Genomic DNA, 27,208 nt, shown 5'->3' with positions numbered 1-27,208 from the left:
ATCTACAATCTGGAAGACCTTTACAGACAACTCCAAGAGTTCACTCTACAAGAGCTGTTTCTTCCTCGACTGGTATTTTCGCTGGAGTTCCTCATCAGCAAATCTGCAGAGCAGCGACTTGGTTCAGCAGACATACTTTCACCAAGCATTATTGTTTGGATGCTGCCAGCCAGGCTGATACGTCAGTGGGTCAAGCGGTTCTACGCAATCTTTTCAGATAAGATGAACCTCTGTTTTCCCTCCTCCTCTGTACTACTTTCCAGACGCTTATTCCATGCCTATATTGGGTGCATTCTCATGTGATTGCAAGTTTTTTCATGCATATATGAATGTTGGCATTTTATTTTGTAAATGTATATACTTGCTATGTAAAAACTATGTTACAAATGGCGTCTTCCAAGCATTATTTCGGTACTGCTATCTATTCTGATTCAAGCATGTGAATCTATGAGACACCCTAATACTGGAGAAGAACAATAGTTACTTACCTGTAATCTGTTGTTCTCCAGTATTGGTGTCTTTCATAGTTTCACATGCAACCCGCCCACCTCCCCTCAGAGGCTCTTGGCTAGGAAGTTTTTAGCTTCACTCCTGTGCGAGAAAATCTGAGAGCCTGAGCCTCTGGGGAGAACATTCTGGTGGGTGCTGTCGACTGATTGGCTGCAGTTTGGACTATGCAAAATGACTAGGATAGTCATGAGTGTGGAAGTTTTTACTCTTGTAGCTTGGGCTACTTTCCTTCCTGGTTGGTTATTACCAAGTTTTTCCAAGGATGTCATTGCATATTATTGCTTTTTTATGTACCGTGGGACTCCCACTCCGACGACAGGGAATGATTCAGGCATGTGAAACTATGAAAGACACCAATACTGGAGAACCACAGATTACAGGTAAGTAACTATTGTTCATATTTGGTAAGATGATCATTTTTAGGACATTACATCTACCTACCAACTATAGATGTAAACATTCACATTGCTCTAATTGATTACGAATCCCAGTCATCAGCTTACCCCAATTAGACTCAACCAGTGCGGACGCCGAAGCCCTTATCCGCACCCCCAGATACGTCACCTCTTACAAAACCCTTTGGTCTGTATAAGAACCAACATTGACACATAAGATGTGTGTTTTGGCTGTCTTTAATTTATAGCCCGATACTGCCCCGAATTCTGCCGCCAGATGTTCAATCTCCTGCATTGCTGATGCTGGTTTATGGGAAACCACAGCCACATCATCAGCATATACGAAGACGCTGTACTCTTGTTGTTGTATTATTACTGATTGTATCCGAGGACTGTTTTCGATCATCTTTAAAAATGGGTCAATGTATAATGAGAATAAAAGTGGGGAGCAGGGACACCCCTGTCTTGTTCCCCGCCATATAGACACTGATTCTGATTGGAGCCCCATGGTACAAATCCTGGCTACTGGTTGATGATATAGCGTCTGCAAGGATATAATGAACTGTGGCTCAAACCCACGGCATCTCATCACAGCCCATAAAAAGCCCCAGGAAACTTGATCAAAAGCCTTCTCAGCATCTAGTAATAGAAGGCTGAGGGCTTCGCCAGTATCATTAGCCTGATCAAATAAAGTTATTACCCGATTAATGTGGTTTGTTGTTCCACGATTGGGAATAAATCCGTGCTGTCGTATTGACACCAATGGGAGTAATCACTGCCGCCAACCTAGTCGCCAGAATTTTTGAATAAATGTTACCGTCGGTATTCAACAGAGATATAGTGCGGTATGATGCCGCCCATTCCGCAGGTTTATCCTTTTTTTTAAACACCACAATGCTGGCCTCATCCCATGACTTAGGATAAGCGCCAGTCTGAGCACGCCTAAATACAACTAATATATCCTCCTTTAAAAATTGAAAAAACTTTTATAAATCTCCAGCGGAAGGTTATCAGGCCCCGGTGTCTTACCAGCTGCTAACCCATTTATAGCCTGCTCTAATTTGGAAATCGTAATAGGAGCCTCCAGTCTTGCTGCGTCCTCCTCCCCAAGATCCTGCTCACAATACAGCTGTAATAGTATTGCACCTTTTTTGACTGTCATAATATTTGCCAGCATATAATGTTTAATAAAACTGCTTAAATACATCCAGTATTTCAATCTCGTTCTCTACCAAGCGCCCGCTGGAGTCGACAAGAGAGTTGATTCTTTGGGCAGCTTCCTTAGATCTGAGTTTTTGGGCCAGGCACCTGCCACTTGCCTCCCCATACTCATAATTCAACTGCCGCTTGATAACTTATTTTTTAGCTGCCTCTTGGCTCCAACGGGCCACTTCCGTTGTTAAGTCTCCAATGTCAATGCCTGCTTGTATACCCTGCACAAGCATCTCTTCAGTCAATATGAGGCCCAGATAGAATTCCTGTCGTTTTAGCTCCAGCTGTTTTTGAGTATACAGCCCAAAACTAAAAACCTCCCCCCTAAAAGCAGCTTTAAAAGCATCCCATACATAACCCATCTCAGTACTCCCCCTATTGTTCCGAAAAAATTCAGTAATCCAATCCTTCACATAGGCATGACATTTTGGGTCAAGCAACAGTTTACGATCGAAAGAAAAAACCCTAGGCTTAATAGCTACCCCAATGCCGGCTAAGGTTAAAACAACCGGGCCATGATCCGATGTGACCCTTGGGTAGACCTGAATACACGCATCAGTCAGCAAATGTTGTGGAGCAAAAAAATAATCCAGCCTCACCAGCTTCTGTGAGGAGAGGAAAAAAAAGTGTATCCTGGATCACTACCCCTAAGTGAGGCCCATGAATCTACCAACCCATGTGCAGAAATAAGTGATTGAAGTGACTTAAACACGTTTGGTTCCCTGCCAATATACTTATAGCTTGCATTGCCCAATGAATTTGATTGTAAGTTTATATTTAGGTCGCCACATATAATTACAGGAGTTGACCATGCCGCTAACTCAACATTAAGAAAGTCTAAAATTGCAGCCTCGTCTAAGTTAGAGCCATATATAGAGCATAATGTAAATTTTGATGACCCTACAACACACTCAGCTATTGCCCATCTGCCAAGTCCGTCCGTCAATATCCGGCCTGTATTCCCAATATGTTTTTTTACCAGAATTGCAACAACATGAGTTATGCAAGCTTGTTTAGTACATGCCACTACATTATAGCCCAACTCAGTTAACAGTTTCTGTTTAGCCCATACTATATGCGTCTCCTGCAAACAAATGACGTCACAACAAAGCATATGAAGCTCCCTTGCAACCCGCTGCCTTTTATTAAGAAGATTCAATCCCCTGACATTCAATGTACCCAATCTGATACTCTTAACCGCCATCAGTCTCTACCATAGCAGCATAAACAAAAGGCCTGCGCCTAACATAGCAAAGTTTCAAACAATAAAAAAAATGTACTCATGTATTAATTTTATGTTTAACCCCTGCCCCCTACAACCCCCTACCCCAAATCCTCCACCCACCCACCCAATCCCCCCCCACCCCACCACCCACACCAGGGCGTAAGGACCATGTCCTCCGTGATGAAAGAGATTGTGCACTGCCCGCCCCCCCCCCCCCCCCCCCCCCCCCCGAGGCCCTCAACCAGACCGTCACCCATCATCCGTCACATCAGGTCTCTTCAATTAGAACAAAATCTTCTTCCGGAAATGGATAGGAAAACATAATGCGTCAATTGGTTATATGCTCAAAGCATTACAATTATAGTCCAATACCTTCAAGACTAGATAAATCATTACCCTTTTGACCAAATATAATATGTATATTATGCTCGAAATCAAGCTAGTAACCATCCAGAAGAGGGAGAAGAGAGGAAAAAAATGAGACCAGAAAGATCAAATAAAAAAGAACTGAAAGCCTGAAAATTAACTGTTGTAGAGTGAGAAAGCAAATACAATATATTATTGACTGCCAAGTGACTTCAGAAAGTCTTGTGCCAAAATTTCGGATGTAAAATACTGTGTTTGTTCTTTGTGAATCACTTTTAATTTGGGAGGATTTAGGAGAAATGCCTGTCCACCTTTAGCTTGAAAGGGCGAAATTAGCTGTCTCAATTGCCACCTTTGCTGCACAGTGGAGGGACAGAAATCCGGACGAACAAAAAATTCACACCCTTTACCAGAGCGACGTCTGTCTGGGCGCGCCAGATCATAGATTGCCTCGCAAAGTAGATAATTATTGAGACAGATTAAAATTGCTCTAGGCTGTGCATTCGGCCCTCCCCTGGAATCGCCACTTCTCCTGCGTTGTACAAATGGAAATCTATGCGCCCTAATAACCTCTGTTTCCCAATGCCAGTCTTTTAAGTCAGGGAAGGCCTCCTTGAACACTTCAACAATAAACTTTCTTACATCCTGTCCTTCTTTAGACTCGGGTATACCCAGGACGCGTAAATTATTGCGCCTCGCACGATTTTCCAAGTCTCACGGGCTTCCACTCGACGTCCGCTTTAGTCTTTTGTAGAGTTTCAATAGCCGATGTTTGCTTGGTCAAGGAGTCCTCTGCACCAGAAATACACTCTTCTGCTTCCACTACTCTGGTGGTTATCTCTGCATAAGATTTTGCCATCCGACATACCGTATTCTGCAGTTTCCGTACTGCTCCTTGTGTGCGTATACTTTCTGCCTTTGTCTCTGCCCGATGGGCCATTATACTCTTATAGATAATATTCAGGGTAACCGCATCGTCATCATCGGGATTATTTAGACAAAGTGCTGGTTCCTGACCAAGCGTCTCAGGTGATGTGCCGTCCCATCTAGGCTGATCGGAAGGCGACATAAGGGGGGAGCTTTCATCAAACTCTTGCACTTTTCACACAGTATCTTGATTCAAAGACTGCACTAGATCATCATCCTCCAGTATTTCACCTTCATCCCCCCAGTCGCCAACAGTGCTAACATTATCATTTTCGGAAACTATTGATAAGTCGGACATAGAATAAAATTTGCCCTCTGAGACAGCAGATTCAGCATAGTTTCCTTCATCATTTACTTTATCCGCAGCGGAGCCCATCCCATCTTTGTCTACGCTAGCGGATGTGAGTACGACCATGGTAGCTGGAGAACTGCTTGGTGCCATCAAGCTATCAACAGCCACATCTGCACCAGGATTTACCACATTGCCTTTATCTGTCAAAGCGGCTGATGTTAAATTGTCCACTGAGAGAAGATTTAGAAAAGGGGGGTTTTGAGTGGCCACTCCCACCTCTATAGCTGATTTAACTTTTGGGCCGGATTTTTTAATAAAGATTGCGGTCACAGTCCGGTTTTTAACAGACACGTCTGGCTGTGTACTCGCTTGCTCACCTGGTGCCGAAGAATTGCAAAACTGCTCACTTTGCTGGTGTTAAGCACCGCCGTTTACACTCCCTCTGCCTCTCGGTACTGACTGGGCATTATCTAAGTCCGTATTTACAGCGCCAAGTGCCGCACCGGCATCACCGCGCCAAGTGCTGCACCGGCACCACCGACATCCATTGTATCTGACACGGTTGCTGCCCCACTTGAATTTGCAGCAGTAGCAGCGCCGCAGGTTCTGGCTCCTCTCCCTTTTGGAGCCATAGCTTATGCCGTTGTAAAAATCAGCCTTAACAGCTTAATCGCTGCAGCTGCTGCAATCCGCTCTAGCCGCCGATTGAAATGTGCTCCGCGCCCGCCTCACAGAAGCAGCTTCACTGGAGAAATCGAAAACAGCCGAGTTCGCTGACTCCACACCGGACCTCGGCTCCACGCCAAACCTGGACCACGGGCACCACGGATTCCCCGTAGAAAGGCACCGAAATAGCAGCCACCCAGCCGAGAAGGAAACCGGAGGAATCGGGACAGCATCATAAACACGCTCTCAGGCCGTGTTGTCTGGTGAGTTAATGCTGGTGAGGAGCCGCGGGGAAGCAGTGCACTGGTCACTTACACGACCACTGCTGCGGCCGCCATCTTGCCCCATCATGTATTAAGTACTTGATGCAAATCAGTTGATCTCCCAGACAGAACCATTGTTTCCTTTAGTATACTCACCCAGGTTCTGAGGGTTACTGGGTTACCCCATTATCCTTAATGACACTTTGTCCAGGAAGCAGCTCCTGGAGAACTTGTGTGCTCATTCCACCGGAGCAAAGGCTGCCACCACTGCAGTAACTCATGTAGTTCTGGTCCTGGGCATCTGCCATGGAGCAACTTGGGTCTCGCTGCATACATTCACCAAACATTACTGCCTGGACAATCAGGCCTGTTGAGATGGGCATGTTGCCCGTTCAGTCCTGCAGGACTTTCTGGTTTAAACCTTGTTTGCAGACCCACTTCCAGGGAGATATTGGTTGGGTGTCTATTCTAAGATAAGGAATCTGTAGCTAGAAATCCCTATCAGATAAATAAGTTGCTTACCTTTTGCAACGCCTTACCTGGTAGAGACTCGATCTGCAGATTCCTAACCAACTCACCCATCCTCCCCATTCTGCTAATGGATTTCTAGGTTCCGGGCTGTTCCCTTTTCAGGGCCCTAGTTCCGTACACCAATGATCTTTGTGCCTCCACGTGTCTGGCATGGAAAGTCATGAAAAGGAATTATTGCCAGCGATCTAGTGTGGCGTCTGTATTGGCTCTGCGCACGTCATTGCCTGTGTGGTCGACCCCGCGCGTAGGTGATCGATGCTATCTACCGGCGCGCATGTGTACTGCTCTCGAAAAATTTCCGGATCCTGTCTTGTGCTTGGGAATAATTCTAAGGTAAGGAATCTGCGGCTAGATGGAGTCCCTCCCAGATTAGGTGTTACCAAAGGTAAGTAACTTGTTCTTCAGGCCTGTCAGTACTAATTCCTTTTGGTGCCAAATCTTAGAAACCCACTAAATTCCGCAATAAAGCAACATCACTTCTGATAATGAGAGCTTGCTAGCTGAAAAAAAGCAATCTGTTATAGGTATCTGCCGTGATGTTACTGAATATGCAACAGTAAATGAAAACCTAGACTTTTTCGTGAGGTTTTATCTTCCTGGAATTATGTAGTAATCACCTCTACATCTGAAATGTATAGTGGCTGTATTGCTTACTAACAATTTCGACGATTTCAGTATTCATTTAACATGACAAGTGGCATATTCTAATTTTATTCAGAAGTGGACCAGCCATTGGAAATTTGAAAAAAGCGATGCAAGTGTTACTGCTATTTTTATCTTCTATTCAAGATTCCTTGTCACTTTTACAATACATAAAATGAAGAATGCGTTTAGATAACACTCTCCAAGACTCTTGTTGTATGCCAATAAGGCAGGACAGCTGTGAAAATTATGTATTTTTTGTTTTAATGTCGTGTGAATAAATGTAATGTTTTCACCTGAAAGGATTAATGCAAATTAACCTAATTCTCGAGGAAGTGCACTCGGGGATAATGGTCTCCAGGGCATGAAGCAGAATAGTCCCTAAGGTTTCAGTCTTGTGATTTTTGTGACTTTTGACTTTTTTCTCTAACCATCAACAAGAAGACGTATTATACAGCTAGATTCATCAAAGACCCGTTTTGCGAGTCTTTAATAGCGATTCATAAGGAATCGCTATTAAGGACTTGCAAAACGGGATTCATGTAGGAATTGCAAAAAATATTGAGATTCCTACATCTTCCTTATTTGCGATTAGCTAATTGCTAATCGCAAATAAGGAATAACTCCCCATTCATTCCTATGGAAGGAATCTCTAATAGAGATTCCTTACACCCAATTCCTCGCAAATGTGCGATTTCGCAAATAGCGATTTTTGCAGTTGGGATGATGAATCCCAAATGCAAAAATTGCACTCGCAAAGGGCCAGATTCTCAGAATCTGGCCCTTTGCGAGCGCAATTTAGCTTGATGAATCGGGCTGATAGACTTTTAAAAATCCAGCACTGTTGCAAAAACCTTGAAGCAGCCTCGCATGATTTGTGTGACTATTTTGTATAGTGTCTTCGGCTTGCTGCTATTTGTTAACACACTTTTGCAGTTTTACCAAATCAAGGGCCAGGTGTCTGTAGGGAAAAGACTCATATTCACTAAATCGGAGCCTTTGTGACCGCAAAATGACCATTTGGTATGTGTAAAACTCAAAATGCGATTCGGTATCATGTTACCACATCGCAATTTGGTTTTGTTAGTACATACTGAATCACTATTTAAAAGGGTCTTGTTTAGGGCGTCTCTTCCAAACAGTGATTTGCAATGGATGTATTAATGTTTTACAATCAAAATGCGGTCACCAAATATTAATATTTTACAGACTACATAAAGATAGTGGTAACCCATTCGCAAACTAAAGGGAATATCAGAGTAAATAAATTAAAGTATTAGTCGTATACTTTTTTAAAACGAGAGATGCTTGGCCACGAACATACAACTAAATCTATGGCTATGCTCTATTTAAATATGTTAGCTAAAAATAAAATAGTGCTTTTAAACTTGATTTACAATAAAGTGGTAATGGCAAATTTAGCAAAAAGTTCAGATATAGCAATCAGCTTCATGAGAATGTCTTAAGAAGGACATGAATCAAGGGCAAAAATCCCTGTGCCCATTCAGTTGTTCTTGCTGGACCACTGCTGAGGCACACAAGCTGTACCGATGTGGCGGTTTGCACAACGTGGGCATTACATTAATTGGCCAGAACTAATGATGTTCAAATATTAAATTCACCTGTACTCCCCATGGCTAACAAGCCCCGTCCGCATTCACTGGATTCCAAGGCAGGACTTCAACATGCTAAACTGGGGCTTGCTGCCTGGAAGAATGTCTGTCCTCTGTATCCAACAACAAAGAAGGTGCTGCATGATCTGAGATACTTCAGCGATACTGCTAACACATACTAATCTTGATGCCCCTTATATCACAGTTCAAAGATATATGGGGCTCCCTTCGTAGCCACTTATTAAGAATAAGAATTGTGAGAAAGTATAGCAAAGAGATATGTTTTAAGGTGTCATATTTTCTTGTTGGCAAACACTTAACATATATCAATCTGTTCTGTAATCTCCAGTGAAACTTTGCTAGTCATGCCTTTGTAAACCTGTTGAAGTATATGGGAGGCAAGGCAAGATGTGTACCGCATCCTGAAATGGCTGTCAATAAGCAATGTTTGATGAAGAAGAACTCAATGTGTTTATTTATATCTAAGACCCGAAATGTATGGTGAGCCTGATGTGAGTAAGAGGATGTGGTCTAAAGGCCAGAGCTGCCGACTTCGGAGCTTGGGGTTTAGGTTTGCGTCTCGGCGTAGGCAAATCACTTAATATCCTTGTAGCTATGAACAGCAATTGGATAACCTCACGGGTGATAAGCTATTTATGTGATAGTGTTTTCATCAGTGTTAAGAGTTTGAAATGGGAGGAAATCGAGGATTTTCTAGCATAGTTGTTTTCAAATTATATTCTGTAAGGAGATATAGATTTCACAAGGAGTGCTGTATGTGTACTAATAAAATACTGAAACACTACAGTACACAAGAGCAATAGTTTTTTGCAGAATGAAACAATGTATATACTTTTGAGAAAATTGTTTTATAGATGCAGAACCTTGGTGTACAAATAGTTGTCTCTGATCTAAAACATTGTCTAATAACTGTATGTCCCATTTGAAAAAAATATATATGTTGTGAAATAACACCAACTTTGTATATTGAGCAAGGAAATAGTCACCATCCCTATTGCTGTCCTGGCCAATGGCACTCAGGATAACTTGGCTGGGAAATTCAATGACTTTGGAACAAGTTATGTTGTATGACGAAATGCTATCTTCATAAGCCAGTATACTTCCACTGTATTTTCAATACATGTAGGGATAAATGGTCCCAATCCCTTACTCGCCGTATTAATTGAGCAGAATATACTGAGCACACTTGTCCATGACAAAGGGGGGGAACCCCTAGCCCCGTGGAAGTAAGAGAATTCTGAGAAGACGTCTGGACAAGTAAGGATTGTCGTTTATGTGCAATTTTTTCCACATAAACGACAATCCTTATTTGTCCAGACGTCTTTTCAAAATACTTCCAATATATACCTGAGCGTTAGTTACCCAATAAATCCATTGTGTAGCATACTGTATTAGGATGTTGCTCAATTACTCTAATGATAGTCCTCATAGTAGGATTTTTAATGTGTCACTATGCAAGAGATAAAATATTCAAATATCTACTTAATAGGCCATTGTTCCAGTGGTGATAACTAATGTTCAGCTAGCTTAGAGATGCTCTGGAGATAGCACCACTCTTCCTCTGATAATGTACTTCTGGCCGAGTGTTAATTCAGGAAAATGAAATTAAGAGTCAAGAATTGTTCATGGTTGGGGCCTGAGCCATGCCACCTTCACACTGGCCCACAGTCCTTCATTATTATTATTATTATTAGTATTATTATTATTATTATTATTATTTAACATTTATAGAGCGCATGGCTACCCTCGGGCATCCCAGTTCTAAACAACTGAGTAGAGAAACCGATATGTTTAAGCAGCTATTTGTTGAAATAGCCATGTTTTTAAAAGCTTCCCGAATGATAGGATGTAAATTTCAGCGCGGAGGTGTAATGGAAGCATGTTCCACAGTTTCGCCACATTATAGACAAAGGATCTTCCTCCGATTCTTGTCCGCCTAATTTTGGGAACAACTGCGAGATTAAGGTTAAGCGATCGCAGATTTCTCTTAGGGCGATACAAAGTGATGAAAGGTTTGTTGATTTCCGGGCCTGCTCCCCACATATTCTTGTGGGCGATGCACAAGGCCTTTTATTTTATTCTCTCGATCGGCAGCCAATAAAGGATTTTTAAGGCTGGTTTGGCTGACTGGGTTATTGGGATTCCAAGTAACGTTCTTGATGCGCAGTTTTGACCGACTTGAAGCTTTCTTAATGTTGCCTTTCTGCATCTTCAATTTCTTCCAGTGTATAAATTACCTTGGCCAAGCCAGTAGTTCACATTGCACACAGGTTGTGAAACACTATTGACTTTCCATCATTCACATTGCCATAAAGATGTTAAACTGTGTTGTAATGCTTGCATCCTCATTGCCCCAGGAATATAAAACTCCATTGCAATGCCAGCATCCACAGTTGCCAGCACACATTTACAGCATCATTGCTATATCAGTGTCCGTATTAGCAATATAAAGCACACTTACCTCCCAATATCTGCTATTTTTCCATATGTAAAAAACCATTACAATTCTGGTATCCATAGTAGACCTCTAGCACCGTGCAAAGCTCTATGGGAATGGCAACATCTATTCACCTTCTCTGAATGGCTAGGGCGTTTGGCATGCCAAAATCAGCAATTGCTGTCAGCAGCATGTAACATGACAATGCTATGCAAGAATGCAACATTTTTCTAGCTTTGTGTAAAACACATTTGTCGTGCCATTTTCTACAACTGCTCTCCAGAAACATGTATAGATATCATCATTGTCCCATCAGTATCAACAGCTATCTCAGTATTGAAAACGCAAGCCATGTTGGTATGCGTACAACTGCCAATGCATACCTGCCAACTTGAAGAATAATCTCACAGTGTGAGGAGGAGTGGGGCCTCGAAGGGGGCGGGGCATGATGCCAAGAAGTACCTATGAGGCACTTTTGAACCCCACCCCACCCCTAAGCCCCCTCCTTCGAAAAAAGAAAACAAAAGCTTGCTGAGGCTGGTGCCAATGTCCTGGGGTGTTTTTACACCCGTTTATGTATGTTGACAGTCCATAGCCTCGGAAAACGAGCTGGGAAACCAATATTTTCCAGAGGATTTTAGCTCATTTTCCCACCACCCTGTGAAATCATCTCCTCACCAGGAGACCATGTGATGGGAGCCAATATCGTGTGCCACACTGTGGCACCGTGTGAGTTGGAAGGTATGCCAATGTGTAAAAGCACCTTTACCCCTCCTGAATCAGTAGTTGCCCCAGAATTGAATCACTGTTACCATTGTAGTTTACATATTGTTCTGATATGTAAACCACCAGTGGCGTGTAAGTAGGTGTATTTCCCTAGTATGTGTAAGTGCTAAGCCAGTAATACCATTTGTTGGCAATCATGTTAAAATTATGACACAAAAGAATGCTGGTGTCCACACATGTTGTGTAAGTATATATTATACTGACATGCCATGACCGAATTACCCTTCACCAGTGCTCCTGTATGTGGTGAGCTTGGTGGACTCTCCCCTTTGTCGTGTTTGCAGGGTACAGAGGATATGGGGTGGGACATTAGGGGTCTGTAATGTTGTGTTGCACTGGCCAACTAGCAACTGACAAAATGCTACCTATCATCTAATAAATTGCTCATATTTCAATAGGATCTGTGATTGCACAGTTTCAGGGCAATGTACCAGTAGTTCTTCGGTTTCTGTTCCACGGCTGAAGCTTTAGTAAGGAGCAGGTAGCCCTGCTGTTTTGTTAGCCTTTGTGAAGTGTATGGTATATTTACTGCAAGATGCCTGTGCATGGTGAGCTAAGTCCAGTCATCCTGTAGGTCCCCTTTCTCTAAGCGATCCCTTGGTGTCGCACTTTACAATTGCAGTACTGACAGTAGTAATAACGTTAATACTGTTGGTTTGAGACTTCGGCCCGATAACAAGTTGCTGTTACGTCTGCACCTGTGGGTATTGATACTGTGTTGTAACACCATGACAGTTTACCGTGGAATTCCGAGTTTATCCCTATGGAACGGCTCCCACACCTCACAGTTACTCTTAATCAATTCAGAACATCCCTGTTAAGGCTGTGTGGCAACATTTATATCCATTTTAGAACATTTGAAAGGGAAAGAAACCAACTTCTACTCTCAGTTGACAGATGATATCCAGGATTTCCACGCTATTGTACCTTACAAGGTCTGATCGCTCCGTAGTAGGATGTCCTCCTGTTAGGCTCTAGCAGGGAACCTTCATTTGAGAATATTTCTGGGGAGATTACCTGGCTGCGCCTCCTACATGAGTTTCCAACTACAGGTTGGAGGGGGCTAAAAAAGGATTAATGGTTTTTAACACTATGTTGTTAAGCTCTGAGAACCTGCAATTATGTTTGTCTTGTTTCTTTCATCATTAAAATAGCTGTGTGGCAATGCATACAGATTTTTTTTTTCACTTGATCCGAGGATCACATCAAATACATTCCACTTTAATATAAAGCCTCACATTGTAATAAATTAGAGTAGGAAGGGGACGTGGAGGGAATGCTCTTATAACTTTTGTGCAACTACCGTTGGTTGTCTTGCTCAATGGAACAGAAGGATTGTGCCGGACGCACTTTATTTGTGGGCTTACCTCCTCATGGGCAGGGGCCTGTGAGATGGAGAGAGAGTCATGCTTTATTTGAAACAAATGGTGCCTGTGGTGAGGTGGGAGCAAGTAGGGTCTTGGACAAATACAGTAGAACCTTAGCATTGAAGAATTCCATTAAGTAACTTGATCATTACGGCATTGTGCGCAAGTATACTCTGAAAACCTTTATAATTGAACATGTAGGTTTGTTGGAGGGCATAATACATACCCTTTAGGTTTTCATTGATGTTCTATGAGGGCGTTTAGGGTTTATTTGCTAAAACATGTTGCTTAATTGAATATAGATTAGGCAAATTTATAAACGAAAGTGTAAACCCAGGTACCTTCTTAAGGTCTCCAAGAAGCTGAAAATGTACTTCCAAATTTTTCTTGTCTACTATGTTGTATTCGATAACAACCTAAGACATAGGATGGTATATTCCTTTTAAAACGTTGCCATTAATTATTTCTCATTATTACCCCAAAACAGCTTTATCCAATAATCTTGGAGATTTCCTGTTAAATGGAGACTTTATCGTCAGCATGTTCAAAAGGGAAATTAAAGTAGGGAGTGCCGTGCTTGAATACAGTGGATCTGATCATTCTGTGGAAAGAATTAATTGTACTGATCGAATTGAGCAAGAAATAGTTCTTCAGGTAACATATACATTCTTGAAACTTAGTTCTAACGCCAGCACAATTTATTTGCTTAATAGTTACCATTTCATTGTTTTGTAGGTATTGTCAGTGGGTAATTTGTATAACCCTGATGTTAGATATACGTTCAATGTTCCAATAGAAGATAAGCCCCAGCAATATTTCTGGAATCCATACGGCCCTTGGCAGGCCTGCAGTAAACTTTGCCAAGGTAGGAATTGTATTTCGTTGGAATCTTTTGTTACTGCGTATACCTTGCAAAATACTGTGAACATGATATTTTGGGCAAGTCTCTGTGTTCCTTTTTTTATGTTAACAAATCATCTCTTGATGTGCTTATTAGAAGTATTAATCACGTTTTGCATGTGCATTGTCTAATACAGGGTTCTGCAAAGTCGGTCCTGGGGGGCCGGATCCATGCCAGATTTTAAGATAACTACATTTATCTAAATGGGGATATGCTAAATATTTGGCATGGATTCGGCCCTCCAGGACTGACTTTGACCTGGTCTAATACATTAAATTAACATTGGTGCTCTATAATGCTTTGTCAATTGTACAGTTATGCATCATTTTCAATGGGTGACAACAATACTTAATTTGTGCTGGTCTTTGCAGGTACTCACACCTGCACTTATTTCTTGACACAGGCACATATTTATGACATTCTACCACATGGTGACACCGTCTGTCTATTTCTGAACATCATCAGATGATTTAACAATACAAAATACATAACAAATAATAACACCTGCACCACTGGGTGATTCTTACATCTGTGGATGGCCAGAAATAGACAATATAGTCACACCTGTTGGAGTGTAATGAGAAGTAGGTTGGTTTATTGCATGCATTTGGCAGCACTGTAAGGGACAGTGGGTGGTGATAGCTGCTGTGGCCTCCCAAGAAGTATGCTGTACCCTAGCACTTATTTGTCCATAAATTAAGCATTGGTTGACATATTCCTGCCCATCAATCCTACTTATTTTTGACTCACGTTCACTATTCCGTTTGTTTGGTAATGTCCCAGGTAGTTATCCCTCCTTGTCAATAGTTAATGCATAGTCATCTCATTCTGCTGCATATGTTTGTTTGTGCTAATTATGTGATGCATGCTTGGTCCTTTGTGCCTCTAGATGTGGGGTAAATAATTTTGCTATTCTCACTGTGGTTACACTTAAGCATTCATCCAGTTCCTTACCACAGGCTTGGTCATTCTCATTCTGTGGCATGTAGCACATGCTTTACCACTCTTCTGTGAAATGTGCATGATAATTCTCATTGTGTGGCAAGTGCTTGGTTATTCGGATTGTGTGGTACCTGCTTGCTCATTGTTCCCTCTAATTCCGCAACTAATAGCCGCCATTCTTAATGACATTTCTCATTGTGTGGTATATGCATTGTTGTCTATTCTATAACAAGCACTTACCCATTCTTGTTGTTCGGTACACGCTTGACCATTCGTCTTCTTGCCTTTGCAGAATGCCTTAAACATTGCATTTTACAATACATACATTTCAAATCACATTGTATAGCCCATACTTAGACATTTGTTATAATTTTGCAGTGCTTGCCTGGCTACACCCATGTTATGGCACTTGGTTTTTCATTCTCATTGTGTGGCACATGCTTGACCATCCTCCTTCTTTGGCACATGTTTCCACATATTCATTAGATGGCATGTACTTGGTTGTTTTCTTTCTATTGCTAAATCATTCTATTACTCTGGCAAATATCTGTCCCCCTCTTTCTGTGATAACATGCTCCACTATACTCCATCTTTGACACATACAAAGTTATTAAGGTTTTGCTGCGCATTCTTCTTCATCTTCATTTTGTGGCCCATTTTTGGCCATTCCCATTCTGTAGCATGTTCTTGACATTTCTCATTATGAGGCACCGCCATGTCAATTTTGTTCATTACCACATGCTGGGACATTCTGCTTCTGTGTTACATGCATGAAAAAGTTCCTTCTTTGATACGTAAGTATCTAGACTCAGTCTGATGCACATGCTTGTTCATTCTGTTGCGCATTATTGTCATTCGCTTTGTGCTGGACTTCCTTGTCCTTCTCATTTTTTGCATTTCTATTTCTGTACTTGTTTGTCCACTCCATCCATTCCACGTACTTCTCATTCTCTTGTGATCATGTATTCTTGTCCATTCTCGTTCTGTGAAGCATGCTTTTCTATTCTAAATTTGACCGTGTGCTTTTCCACTCTCTTTGTGCCACATGTACCTGGATGTTTGTCTGCAGCAAGGCCTGCCGATTCTCACCCTGAGGTACATGCTTAGTTCTTCCTTTTAAATATTTTTGTAGACACTTGGAATACATATTAAGTGCTTTTGATTCATGAAAAGTGGCAATAATGAAAATGTGACTCGTGGCTTTATAACGAGGTTCATTTCTGTTTATCTCTTTGTGTCAAGTGCTTAACATTTTACTGATGGGTTGTGATTGTTGTCTGTGCATTAACATATTTGCTTTATTGTTCAGGGGAACGAAAGAAGAAACCAATTTGTACCCGAGACTCAGACCAGTTAGTGGTATCAGATCAAAGGTGTGATCGAATCCCCCCACCAGATGCGATAACCGAGCCGTGTAATACTGAATGTGAATTGAGGTATTCAGCCAGATAATGTGTACTTTTGTTATTCCTTTTTTTCTAATTATTTATGTCTCCAGGCATGTTTTAGACCCTCTTTACAGAAAAAGTGCCGCAAGAGTTAAATGATCACTCTGCTCAGATTAACACTTCACCATAAACACTACTGATTGTGTAGCAAGTATGTTTTCCTGGTGGTGGTACAGAAAGGCCATAGAGTTAATTACCACTAGCTGGAAGCATTTAACAAGCATTGAAAATGCAGTAGGTCTCGCCTTTGATTAAGTTAAAGCCATTTGCTTTGCTAATGGTATTGTATAGCAAAGCAAATGGCGTCAACTTATCGAAAGGACGTCACGTATTGCATTTGTAATGCTTGTTTATACTGTGGAACCCAGCATACAAAGCCATACGGCCAGTTAGTGCTAATAAAAACATGTACATAGACGATATATATATGCATATTTATGTATGCCTGTATATATGTGCATATATATGTGTAGACATGTATATACATGCATATGTATGCATTTATATGTATACTAGCAGCCCACCCCAGCGTTGCCTGGGGGCAATGAGGCTTCAGGGACAACCGCCCGCCCAGGCCCCCGCCCGCCCCGACATTGTCCGTGCATGCCCATGCACGGACACGGACCAGGCCCCCCTCCCGCCCGACTCCCTCCCGCCCCGACTCACTCCTGCCCCCCTCCCGCCCCGACTCACTCCCGCCCCCCTCCCGCCCTGACTCACTCGCGCTCCTACATTTTCCTTTACTGCTGCCTCTTCCAGCTAATAGCACTGCGAAGGTCCTTTTTGCCTCCCCCTGCATCACACAGTCTCGCACTGAACTTTCCCTTTCCTTACCTGAGCCGCCGCTCGTCACTGCACAGCCGCTCGTCACTGCACCGCCGCTCCTCCTTCGTCGTCATAACGCACCTCGCGTTGCGGTCATCACGCACGTCGCGGCCAGCGCTAGGTCCCGGCTGGCGCTACTTTCAGGGGACTACTTTGTTTTCAAACTTAATTTTTTTAATTTACTTTTTTTTAAAATTCATATAGCCTATGTCCATCTACACACCCTGACATTTTCATAGATGTATCAGGTGTGTAGATTGGCGCTGTGGTTCCCGAGTTTACCTGGCCAAAAGGTGCAAGTTCTCTCTTTATAATAGTAGTATAGATGTATGCATGTATTTATTTTGCATTTATATAGATATTTAGATTTGTGTATATATGTTAAATATGTATATAAGTGCATATATATGAATACATGTGTAAAGATATATGCATATAGATATATATATATATATATATAACAAACAGGATCCCAACCGCTCTGGATGCGGTTCAAGCGGGCGCAGACCTCCAAAGCCTCAACTCGAAAATATGATGGTAAATCATCAGCCAGCACAGAAGTTCGATGTCAGCAGTGCATTTTATTATGCAGAAAGTGCAAAAGCAAGTGCCCTCCTTGACGCGTTTCGTTCCACGGACGGAGCTTGGTCACATTATATATATATATATATATCAAGGCCTCTGTGAAGGCCGAAACGTTATGCTGAGGTATGCCGCTTTTCTAATTGAATAAAAACACTGCTCACCTGCATTTGGGTCTCCTCTCTTCATCTGCGCCGAAGGTATCCAGGACTGGGCTCCGGGCGAGAGATAGCAGAGATTGTTTCATATATATATATATATATATATATATATATATATATATATATATATATATATATATATATATATATATATATATATATATATATATATATATATATATATAATGTGGCCTGATATATGCATATATGTACATACATATACACATATAGATGTATATGTGTTTATGTATGAATATATGTGTAAAGATATATGCATATATAGATCTCTACATGTTTTATATATCTATATATGCATATATATGTATGTATATATGTGCCGTTATATATGTGTAAACATATATGCATTCTTGGTGCAGCCTGCAGCTATGAAGAGCGTAGCAGATGTCCAACTATTCCCCTTTGCCCAGAGCACCTAATAGCGATCACAACAAGGCTAACTGAAAGGACATAACTGGGAACTCAGAAGATTCCCAGCCCTGTCTCCAATAGTTGGATAGTCTACGTGGCACCAGCAAAGTACCAAAATATGCAATTTGTACTGTTACTCTGGCTCTTGCTGGTTGTTCTCTCAGCTGAAAGGTGGAAAAGCAGCATCTATTTTATGCTTCAGGGCTGTGGCGCAGAGGTATCCGGAGAGGAGCAAATGTAGGAAGCTAGAGTGTATCACAGCATTGGCAATGCATCCGAAAGATGTTCCCACACTCTGTTGACTTTCATCCTTATTTCTGTCAAAGGTTCAAAGGAGATGGAGGGAATATCAGTAGAAAATGCGCCTCACATGCATAATCCCTTTGCAACTCTTTGTTGTGCGCATCAGTCCTAGATTTCAATTACAGGATGGAGGAACAATTAAGCCTGAGGCCTGGTCAGAGGCATAACATGGCGCCCTGCAGCGCTTGTGCAGCAAGGCTTTTATTTATCTGTGAGGTGGCACGTGCCATTTTAAGAGCCCCTCATCAGATTTTGAAAGGGTCCCTTCTTCCATACCGGGTCTGTATGTATGTCTGCATGAGATATTTCTAGAGCGCAAACCAAGTCGAAAGGCAGCAGAACACAATACATGGTTAAAGACAATCATGAAGTCAAGGAGTAAGAGGAAATTGAACTGGGCTGAGGATGACTGATGCATTGTGTTGGTTTTGATAACTTAGTAGACTAATGCATCTATTCAAGCATCTGTTTTTTGACCACATGGCCGCAGACTCGAATCCTGGTGGGCCCACTCAGATTTTATCCTGCAGAGTCTAAAGAGACAATGAGTTGCGTACCAATAAACATTTAATATTTCACCACCAAGAAGAATTTGTGCTTTACAAAATGCAAGTTATTTTATGAGCTGGTAGATCTTTGTCCCAGAGGATATATTATAGAGAGCGTGTCCGTCTGCTCCAGTTACACAGTCCTGGCTGGCGGAGGGCGGCTTTAGGAAACTTCTAAATCCCAGCGCTAGATGGGTGTGCAGCAGCACCGTCTTTGAATAAGTATCTCCCGCCCACGCTCCTGGTGGCTGAACTTTCACCGGGCACCTGTGCTGCCCAAGGGGTATGCGGCTGCAGTGGGTAAGCAGACATTTCCCCCACCCACTGCCAGAGGCAAGAACATGCCTATCTGGGCCGGGGACGAAAGGATCGTGTGGAAAAGAAGTTTATTTTTAACTCCAATTTAATCAGCATTTAGGAGAGGCATTTGTAAAGGCCAAGCATGGGCCGGTTCTGTGAAAACACACATGCACATTCAAGCACAAACTGTTACATGTGGGCACAAATGAACCTCGGGGTGATGAACAATCACGAATGCCCGTATAGAAATACATTAATAGGCCCACAGACACACACACGTACACTAAAACAAACCTACATCGTGGCAGTCCTGGAGAGATAAACACACAAAGAAGCACACACAAATAGGTAGGATTGCAGAACCTTTGCCCTCTACACCTACACAAACATAGAAACGCACGGATACACATTTTACAGACACACACAAAACATGCGCATTCTCTCCCACAAGCATACTAGGCGTGCGTACACATACACACGCACATCTCCTTTTGTAACCCGGGCTTACTGCCATTCTCACTCTCTGGTATGACTTTTAAATATGGAAATGGCAAGTGTTTCTAAAAATAGACTCAGATAAAAGGCGAGCCCACCCTTCCTGAAATCATCCCTCTGAGTTCCCCATTGGAAAGAGGATCCCATAGATGACACGCGCTGCTCCAGTGAGGGACACAGCAAAGGTACGGGCGATTTATTTCCTTCGACACAGAGGCATGTGGGAAAAGAACACACTGCCCTATGATAATTCTGAAAATTTCAACAAACACTTTGTATTGCATGCATGTTCCATGCTCAACAGCGCAATTACATCCTTACTAACACAAAGGTGAGTGAAATTTTACAAGTAAACATGAGTTCACCTAAAATGTTAACGAAAGCACAACATTCTAGGCAGAGGGACGCTAACCCTGGTTTAGGAAGTAAGGCTTAATCGTCCAAACAAAGATCACAAACGCATGATAAAGTCCATGTAATGATAGTACAACAACAACAACACACAAAGAAACTCGTCCATCAGAATGCATTACCCAACACAACGCATGCACGCCTCCCACAATATATAGTGATAAAAGATCCGCATCCCGCAGTGTCCGGCAAAGTGGAAAGACTGCTGAGGGGACAGGAAGTAAAGAGGTGTTTTTGTTATCATCGCAGGCACTGTGAGGTTTATTTCTACACGACGCCCGCACCCCCTTCGCTCGGCTCACCCCGCAAACAGTTACAGGCACAGCTGGACACCGGATGGGGCAGCTCTATTTCGGCGTTTCCCCTCAGTCACGGCCCGTTGGCTGCAGCCCTTCAGGGTCTACCATTAAGTGTGAGGTGCAGCTAGCAGGGAGCTATAATGTACGTGCGTGGGGGCAGGAGAGGGAGTCGGGGGCTCTGGCTCCGGTCACAGCATGTAGATGATGTAATAGACCAGCACCAGCCCGATGATGGCGAAAAACATCAAGATGAAAATGTCCAGTATCTCGGCGGCAAGAGACAAGGCACAGAGACCAGACGTGGTGACTGACGAGCATGGGGCATTCAGGAGGGGGCGGGAGGGGGAAGCCGAAGATGCAGTACGTAGAGGGGAGGGGACCACATGCATCAAGCAGAGAGCGGCTGCATGAGGGGGCTGGGGGAGGGGGTAAGCATAAAGTCATAGAGAGCCTGGAGGAGGAGTAATGGGGCAGGTGACAGCGAGGAAGTGGACTGTATTTTCGCTCCCTCCCCTGCCATCCGGCGCAAGGCGTCATCTCTCACTGGTCGCGAAGCAGTGATGGATCCAACTGAGAGGCACATACCTGAACACGATGACACCTCCATGGTCTGCACACCCCGAGCATTATAAATAATGAGACAGGTGGTGAGGCTGGAGACGCAATGCACAGCGAAGCCTCGAACAATGACTGCCGGTTCAGTGGTGTCTCAGGAGGGGGGAGTTAGGTGCGGGCGTGCCCCAGCGCTATCCGTCTTGCCCCTTGTGCCAGTGCTAGGGTATGGCTGGCTGGTGCTAGGTTAAAAACGACACTCCCTCCTTTCTGTGCAGGGATGTGTGTGTGGAGCAGCGTGTGCTCTGCTCGGTTTTCATTTTAGCTGGTCCCGAAAACAAAAGAGGATTGTGCCGGACCTTATCTTTATTAGGACATGTGTTTGAAACACATGGCCTCATAAAGATAAGAATCCTTTTTGTGACGGCAGTAAGTCAAGTGAGCCCGTCCAAGTTGGCCGGCCACCGTTTAGCATAAACGGTGATGCTGGCCAATGGGAAAGAGGGGCGGGCTTAAAGCCCGCTAGTGAAAGCTCCTCAGATCATAAGATCTCGCCAGCGAGACTGCGCATGTGCGCAGTCTTACGCTAGGCTTCGACCTAAAAAACAGCAAGTGGAAGACATCTGCGTTCTTATGGCAGCTACAAATGCAGCTGTGGTAAAACTTACTGCTTCGGAGTAGAATACTGCTAGTCGAAAAATACATTTATCTTGGTGATCAGCAACTATTCCCTGCAGGACCAAAACACCTCCAGTGCATTGTGATCGCACATAAAAAACGCTTGTCGTGCAGAAGCTGGTTATACATTCGGCTTATTTTAAGAACGGCTGTGATTATATTTTGGGTGGAACTATCCATCATTTCTTGTCAGTAGTTTTTATGACGTGGATTGTTGGCAATAATGCATTTGCTGCCGGAATTAATGCATTTACCACGGGACGTAGCACCGCAGAGTGAATTTAGTTGAGCACTCTATAGGAGCGATTATAACCAATTAAAGCTGATGATATTCCTAACTGACTTTCTGAAATGAGGCCCTTGATATGTAATTCATGTCAACTTTGCTTAGCTAAAGTTTTCCCTGTGATTTCCATAAACTAATGTTGCTTCTATTTAATTTCTCAGTGTCAAATACAGCATGTGAGAGGGAAGACCACTACATGTATGGCTCTCAAGAAATGTTGTTTAAAGGGGTGCCCTTTCTAGTTAAGCCTCAAGTGTACCAATTGAATTCTTTACACCAGTTTATCTTTCTGACCAGTTTGAAAAAAAACTAGATATTCTGGTTCGAAAACTAGTGTTGACCACATTGGATTACTTTGTGTGGACAGTTTGTTGTGGGTCTTTGAAGAGTGCAAAATCATTTGCAAGTCAAAAGAATCCAGCAACCATAGCTAGTCTGCTAGATTGGCGGGAAAATGTTACTCCAACTCTTAAAGTTATTCATTTGTTGCCTGAGTGGCCAATGAAAACTTACAATCTTGACAGCCATACATTTATCCCTGTCCAGCCTCCCACTAAAGAGAAGGCAAAAGTGCATGACCTTCTTGAACCAATTTAAATAAAACCTTACAATTTGAGACTTCTGATATATAGCAATCCTTGAAGGCTTTTAGCCAATTGTTATCCTGTATTTACCTGTAATTTATGTTAGAGCCTGAAAGACTTTGGTACTTATTTACAGTTTGAAGGGTGCAGGAGTTCCATCAAAAATGTGAAGATCGCCCATCACCTTTTTACAATGTGCAACTATGCATAAACTGTGTATAGGGTGGACTGGACATCTACCAGTTATTGCCAGATGTCTCACATTTGCCAAAATGCACATTGGCCCTCTTCACTGAGACATTCTTAAGACATTCCTTTACTTATTCTTGTTCAAGCTGTAGCCAATGTGTACTTAACTAAACCAAAAGAGTGTCTATTGTACAAATTTAAAAATATAATTGAAAATTAAACAAACACGTCACTCAGTATCATGACCAAATAGGATGTTCCTAGGCTGTCAGAGTCATTTTTCATTTGTTTTACAAAAACAAACTCCCGCTTTGGGCATTTGTTTTGTAAAACAAAAAGGTTGCTGAGCGGCTGCATGAAACACAGCTTCCACTCAGCAGATTTTGAATGCTTGGTGGCAGCTCCTTTAAAGGCAGCCAAAGATCTCAAATTACTATAGGTGGTAGTCTGCCTGGGCAGAGGCACTACCATGTCTCACCTGTAATCTAGCCATTTCATATATATGCTATAGGAAAAAGCACCAGGTTCCAGATTTGCCAACTTGCAGAGCCAAAACGGCCTGAATCAATGTGTCCAGGGGTGTAACAAAGGCCCATGCGGTGCGTTGGGGCCCCCAGGCTTACACATACTGTAAGAGACACCCTCAACCCCTGCTGATGTGAGTGTGAGGGGCCCCTTCAGCATATCTTGCAGGGGTGCTCCCCTCGGGTTTGGTATGCCATTGAATGTGTCAACTTCCTTATTGCAAGATTAATTGATATCTACACCTCCCCTGTTCCATGAATGGCTAAGACTGCCATACGGACCTATCAACAGTCCTCCCTCAAATTCTTGTTCAGGAGACTATTATGAGAGTTGAAGGTAGGTTGAGTTGGCATGGACATATTAATTCTCTTTCAGGTCTTCACTTGTTTAATTCATTATGGTTACATGTTTATAGTGGAAATGGTAGAGGTGCTTGCTTTTGAATCCATTTTATCTGACACCAACTCTAATTCTGTGTCTGCCAACATGTGGAAAGCAGGTATTTTCCTTACCATCATGCTAGAAGAGTATATAGTGCATACCTAGCCCTTTAATCTACTGCACCAACTCCTTACCTGAGCCATGCACAAACCTTAAGTGTTCTGTGGGATCTGACAAGTGCAATAAGGTTAAAATCACATCACTGTACAAAGAGATCAGCTTCACACAATTAGAAGGCAGTTCTCCCACCTGTGATAATATTAAGGCTAATCTCTGGCAGCCCCAGTTGTCACATCTTGGACCTACAATACATTTATTTTGTTGTCAGAATATCGTCTGACATAAGAATATGTACTGAATATTGTTTATAAAATTAGCGCCCCACTGCCGGTAATAACTGAAAATCTATTAACAATTGGACGGTATTCATGTAAATAACATTTAGGACTCGGCATTTATAACAGACAGTATTTCTGTAGACGATATTCCAACAGAGACCCGCTGAGAAGGCTTTTTTTTCTTGATTCTTTGTCACTATTTTGCCTTCTGTATTTGAACTTTTGCTCGCATTACTTCTAGTCCAGTTTGAATTGTCCAGGTTTTGATGTCTCCTTTATTCCTAGTTTAGAAAGATACATTTTCATTTTTTTTAAATGGGCGTCAGTACCTTTTGAAACTGTATTTAGTAAAGTGTGATTATAGCCTTGTCACATGAAACAATATTCGTGAAAAAAATCTAAGTAAACTATGTGTCTGATGTAATTTGCAGTTATGATAGCAGTTTGACACTGATGTTGAATTTTATTGATGGCCACTTATGGGCTCATTCTGAGTCCCTCAATTTTTTGATGTGCAAAAACTACTCGGAAAAACTAGTATCACACAGTGTCGTTTTTACCTCGGGAGGGTTTTTATGTCCCTTTTTATGGTTGCAAGTTTGTAACATAAGGTTTTACTTCCTTTCGCTATTACATGCTTTCTTTTTTCTTAACATGAATTCCCCACGTAAATATCTCCAGGTAATGACTGGATAGGTTTGAAAGTACCATGGGTCTAAGTGCAAATTTTGCTCAACTAAATTTCCGAAATCAGTCACAAGCAGTGTTTGCACCTGTTCCTAGACTTTGGCGGGTCCCAGCGTGTAGCTATTTAGTGAATTATTGTTTAAAATGTATGTCAGCTTTAGTAACTTCTAGATATTTGCACCTTAAATTCCAGTGAATAGGGTTTAGAAATGTATTATTATATGAGTTACTATGTACATTAATTAACTGTAGTGATAGAAATTACCAGTATCGTTATGATTTTTTGTCATCCTCAGAAAATAATTCAGTTCCATATGTTGAACAAGTATTCTCTCTTTATTGCATGTAGGTGGCATGTTGCACGAACGAGTGAATGTACTGCACAGTGTGGAGTGGGTTACAGAACTTTGGATATCTACTGTTCAAAGTATATCAGGTCGGAAGGTAAAACAGAAAAAGTTGATGACCGATTTTGCAATGGTCTGACCAAGCCAAGTACTAGAGAGAAGTGTTCTGGAGATTGTAACATTGGAGGCTGGCGATATTCACCATGGTCAGATGTAAGTTAATTTTATAGCTACAAAATTGCTTTGTCCAATTTTTTGGTGTGACATAAACTCCTGATTCTGAAGGATAGATTTTCCAGAATATTACTCCACTTACAAATATTTCCAGCTGCCAGACTGGGCCCAGTAACATTTTTCCCTGGCAGTATTTATCCCCCACCACCAGGTAGCGTCAAATATCTCCAATCACAGCTCCATCCATTCTGAATGTGATGTCATCGGGCTGTATACTGTTTTGTCTGGCACACTGGTGGCAGTTCCTGTTAGTAAATTACTCATCGACAAGAGTTTGCTGCTGTTCTTGGGTGGCTTTTTTTATACTAACAATATTTCTCAGCAAATTCAACAAAGAAATGGTCAATCATAATTTCCGATGATCTTGAAAACTCTGAGTAGTAGGTATTTCCCACACAGGGTAAATACCTCACCCTGGGGGGTAATGGTATTTACCAGGTGGTAAGTACCTCACCTTATTCCGACAAATGTGTAATGAGCGCCTACATGTTACTTTAACAATTCTTGATGTACAGCACAATACAGATGCCCATGCAGGAGTATATATTAGTTCACTTCTTAGTATTTCTTATGGTGCTATACAAAATACTGTTATTTTCTTAAATGGTTTTAGTGAATCATCTAAAATAGTTATTGTATTTCTTCTTTGAATATGTATGGAATAGGCCTAATCATCAAAACAGATGTAAACATTGTTTAACTATAACCAAGTTTGTTTATTTACAAAATTATTCCACACCAGATTGTAACTGAGGTTGAGAGGTTTGTCAAATTGCTTTTTTGATGACTTAAATGCAGAAACCCATGAAGATACTGTGGAAATATGCTCAGAGAGCAAAATGTGGTTTGTCTATACCATGCATGACTTTTTTTGTGTGAATACCACCAAGAAGCTTCTCCAATATCTCAGTTATCTTAATTACTTTATTGAGTATGTCTTTGTAACAAATGTAATATTTATATTAAGCTGGAAATAGGCCAACATGTTTCACAACTTCCAATGTCACTTCATCAGGGCCTAAAGATAACTAAGTATTAAAAAGGGAACTAAACGTCTTCACAGTGTTCAGTTATCCAGTTTTAAAAATTGTGACACATAGATAAGCATTGAATTATTCAATCTCCCAAAAAATCAAATGCCGTGTGATTCCAATTTTGGAATGCAATTTTTTATATGTATATATAGTTAATTTGCGGCCTTATAACCTAATCCGCCTTGATTTGACTCACAGTTACGGCATCAGAAGTCGTGAAACACATGTTGGCCAATTTCCTTCTTGAGATAAACATTACATTTGCTGCAAAGACATTCTTAATAAAATAACTAAGATATCTGAGCAATTAGTGAAACTTCTTTATTGGTATTTACTAAAAAAGGAAGATTCAAATCAAATATAAGATACAAATATCATCTGTAGCTCTAGACCTCAAACTGCCTGTTTATTGTTCT

General features: G+C 41.9%; 1 protein-coding gene across 1 annotated transcript in view; it reads left to right on the top strand.

Annotated features, from left to right (window-relative positions):
• ADAMTS9 (ADAM metallopeptidase with thrombospondin type 1 motif 9) overlaps window positions 1-27,208 on the top strand; it is a 914,249-nt gene that overhangs the window by 459,624 nt on the left and 427,417 nt on the right. Inside the window, exons 18-21 of the mRNA XM_086939088.1 lie at window positions 13,741-13,907; window positions 13,989-14,118; window positions 16,406-16,532; window positions 25,527-25,737. Coding sequence (XP_086795214.1) covers window positions 13,741-13,907; window positions 13,989-14,118; window positions 16,406-16,532; window positions 25,527-25,737 — 635 coding nt within the window. The remainder of the gene's footprint in view (window positions 1-13,740; window positions 13,908-13,988; window positions 14,119-16,405; window positions 16,533-25,526; window positions 25,738-27,208) is intronic.

Source organism: Lissotriton vulgaris, chromosome 9 (genome assembly GCF_964263255.1).
Source record: "Lissotriton vulgaris chromosome 9, aLisVul1.2, whole genome shotgun sequence".
In the NCBI taxonomy this organism is placed as follows: domain Eukaryota; kingdom Metazoa; phylum Chordata; class Amphibia; order Caudata; family Salamandridae; genus Lissotriton; species Lissotriton vulgaris.
Note: the sequence above shows the minus strand (reverse complement) of the source record. Positions and strands in the feature narration are given on the sequence as shown.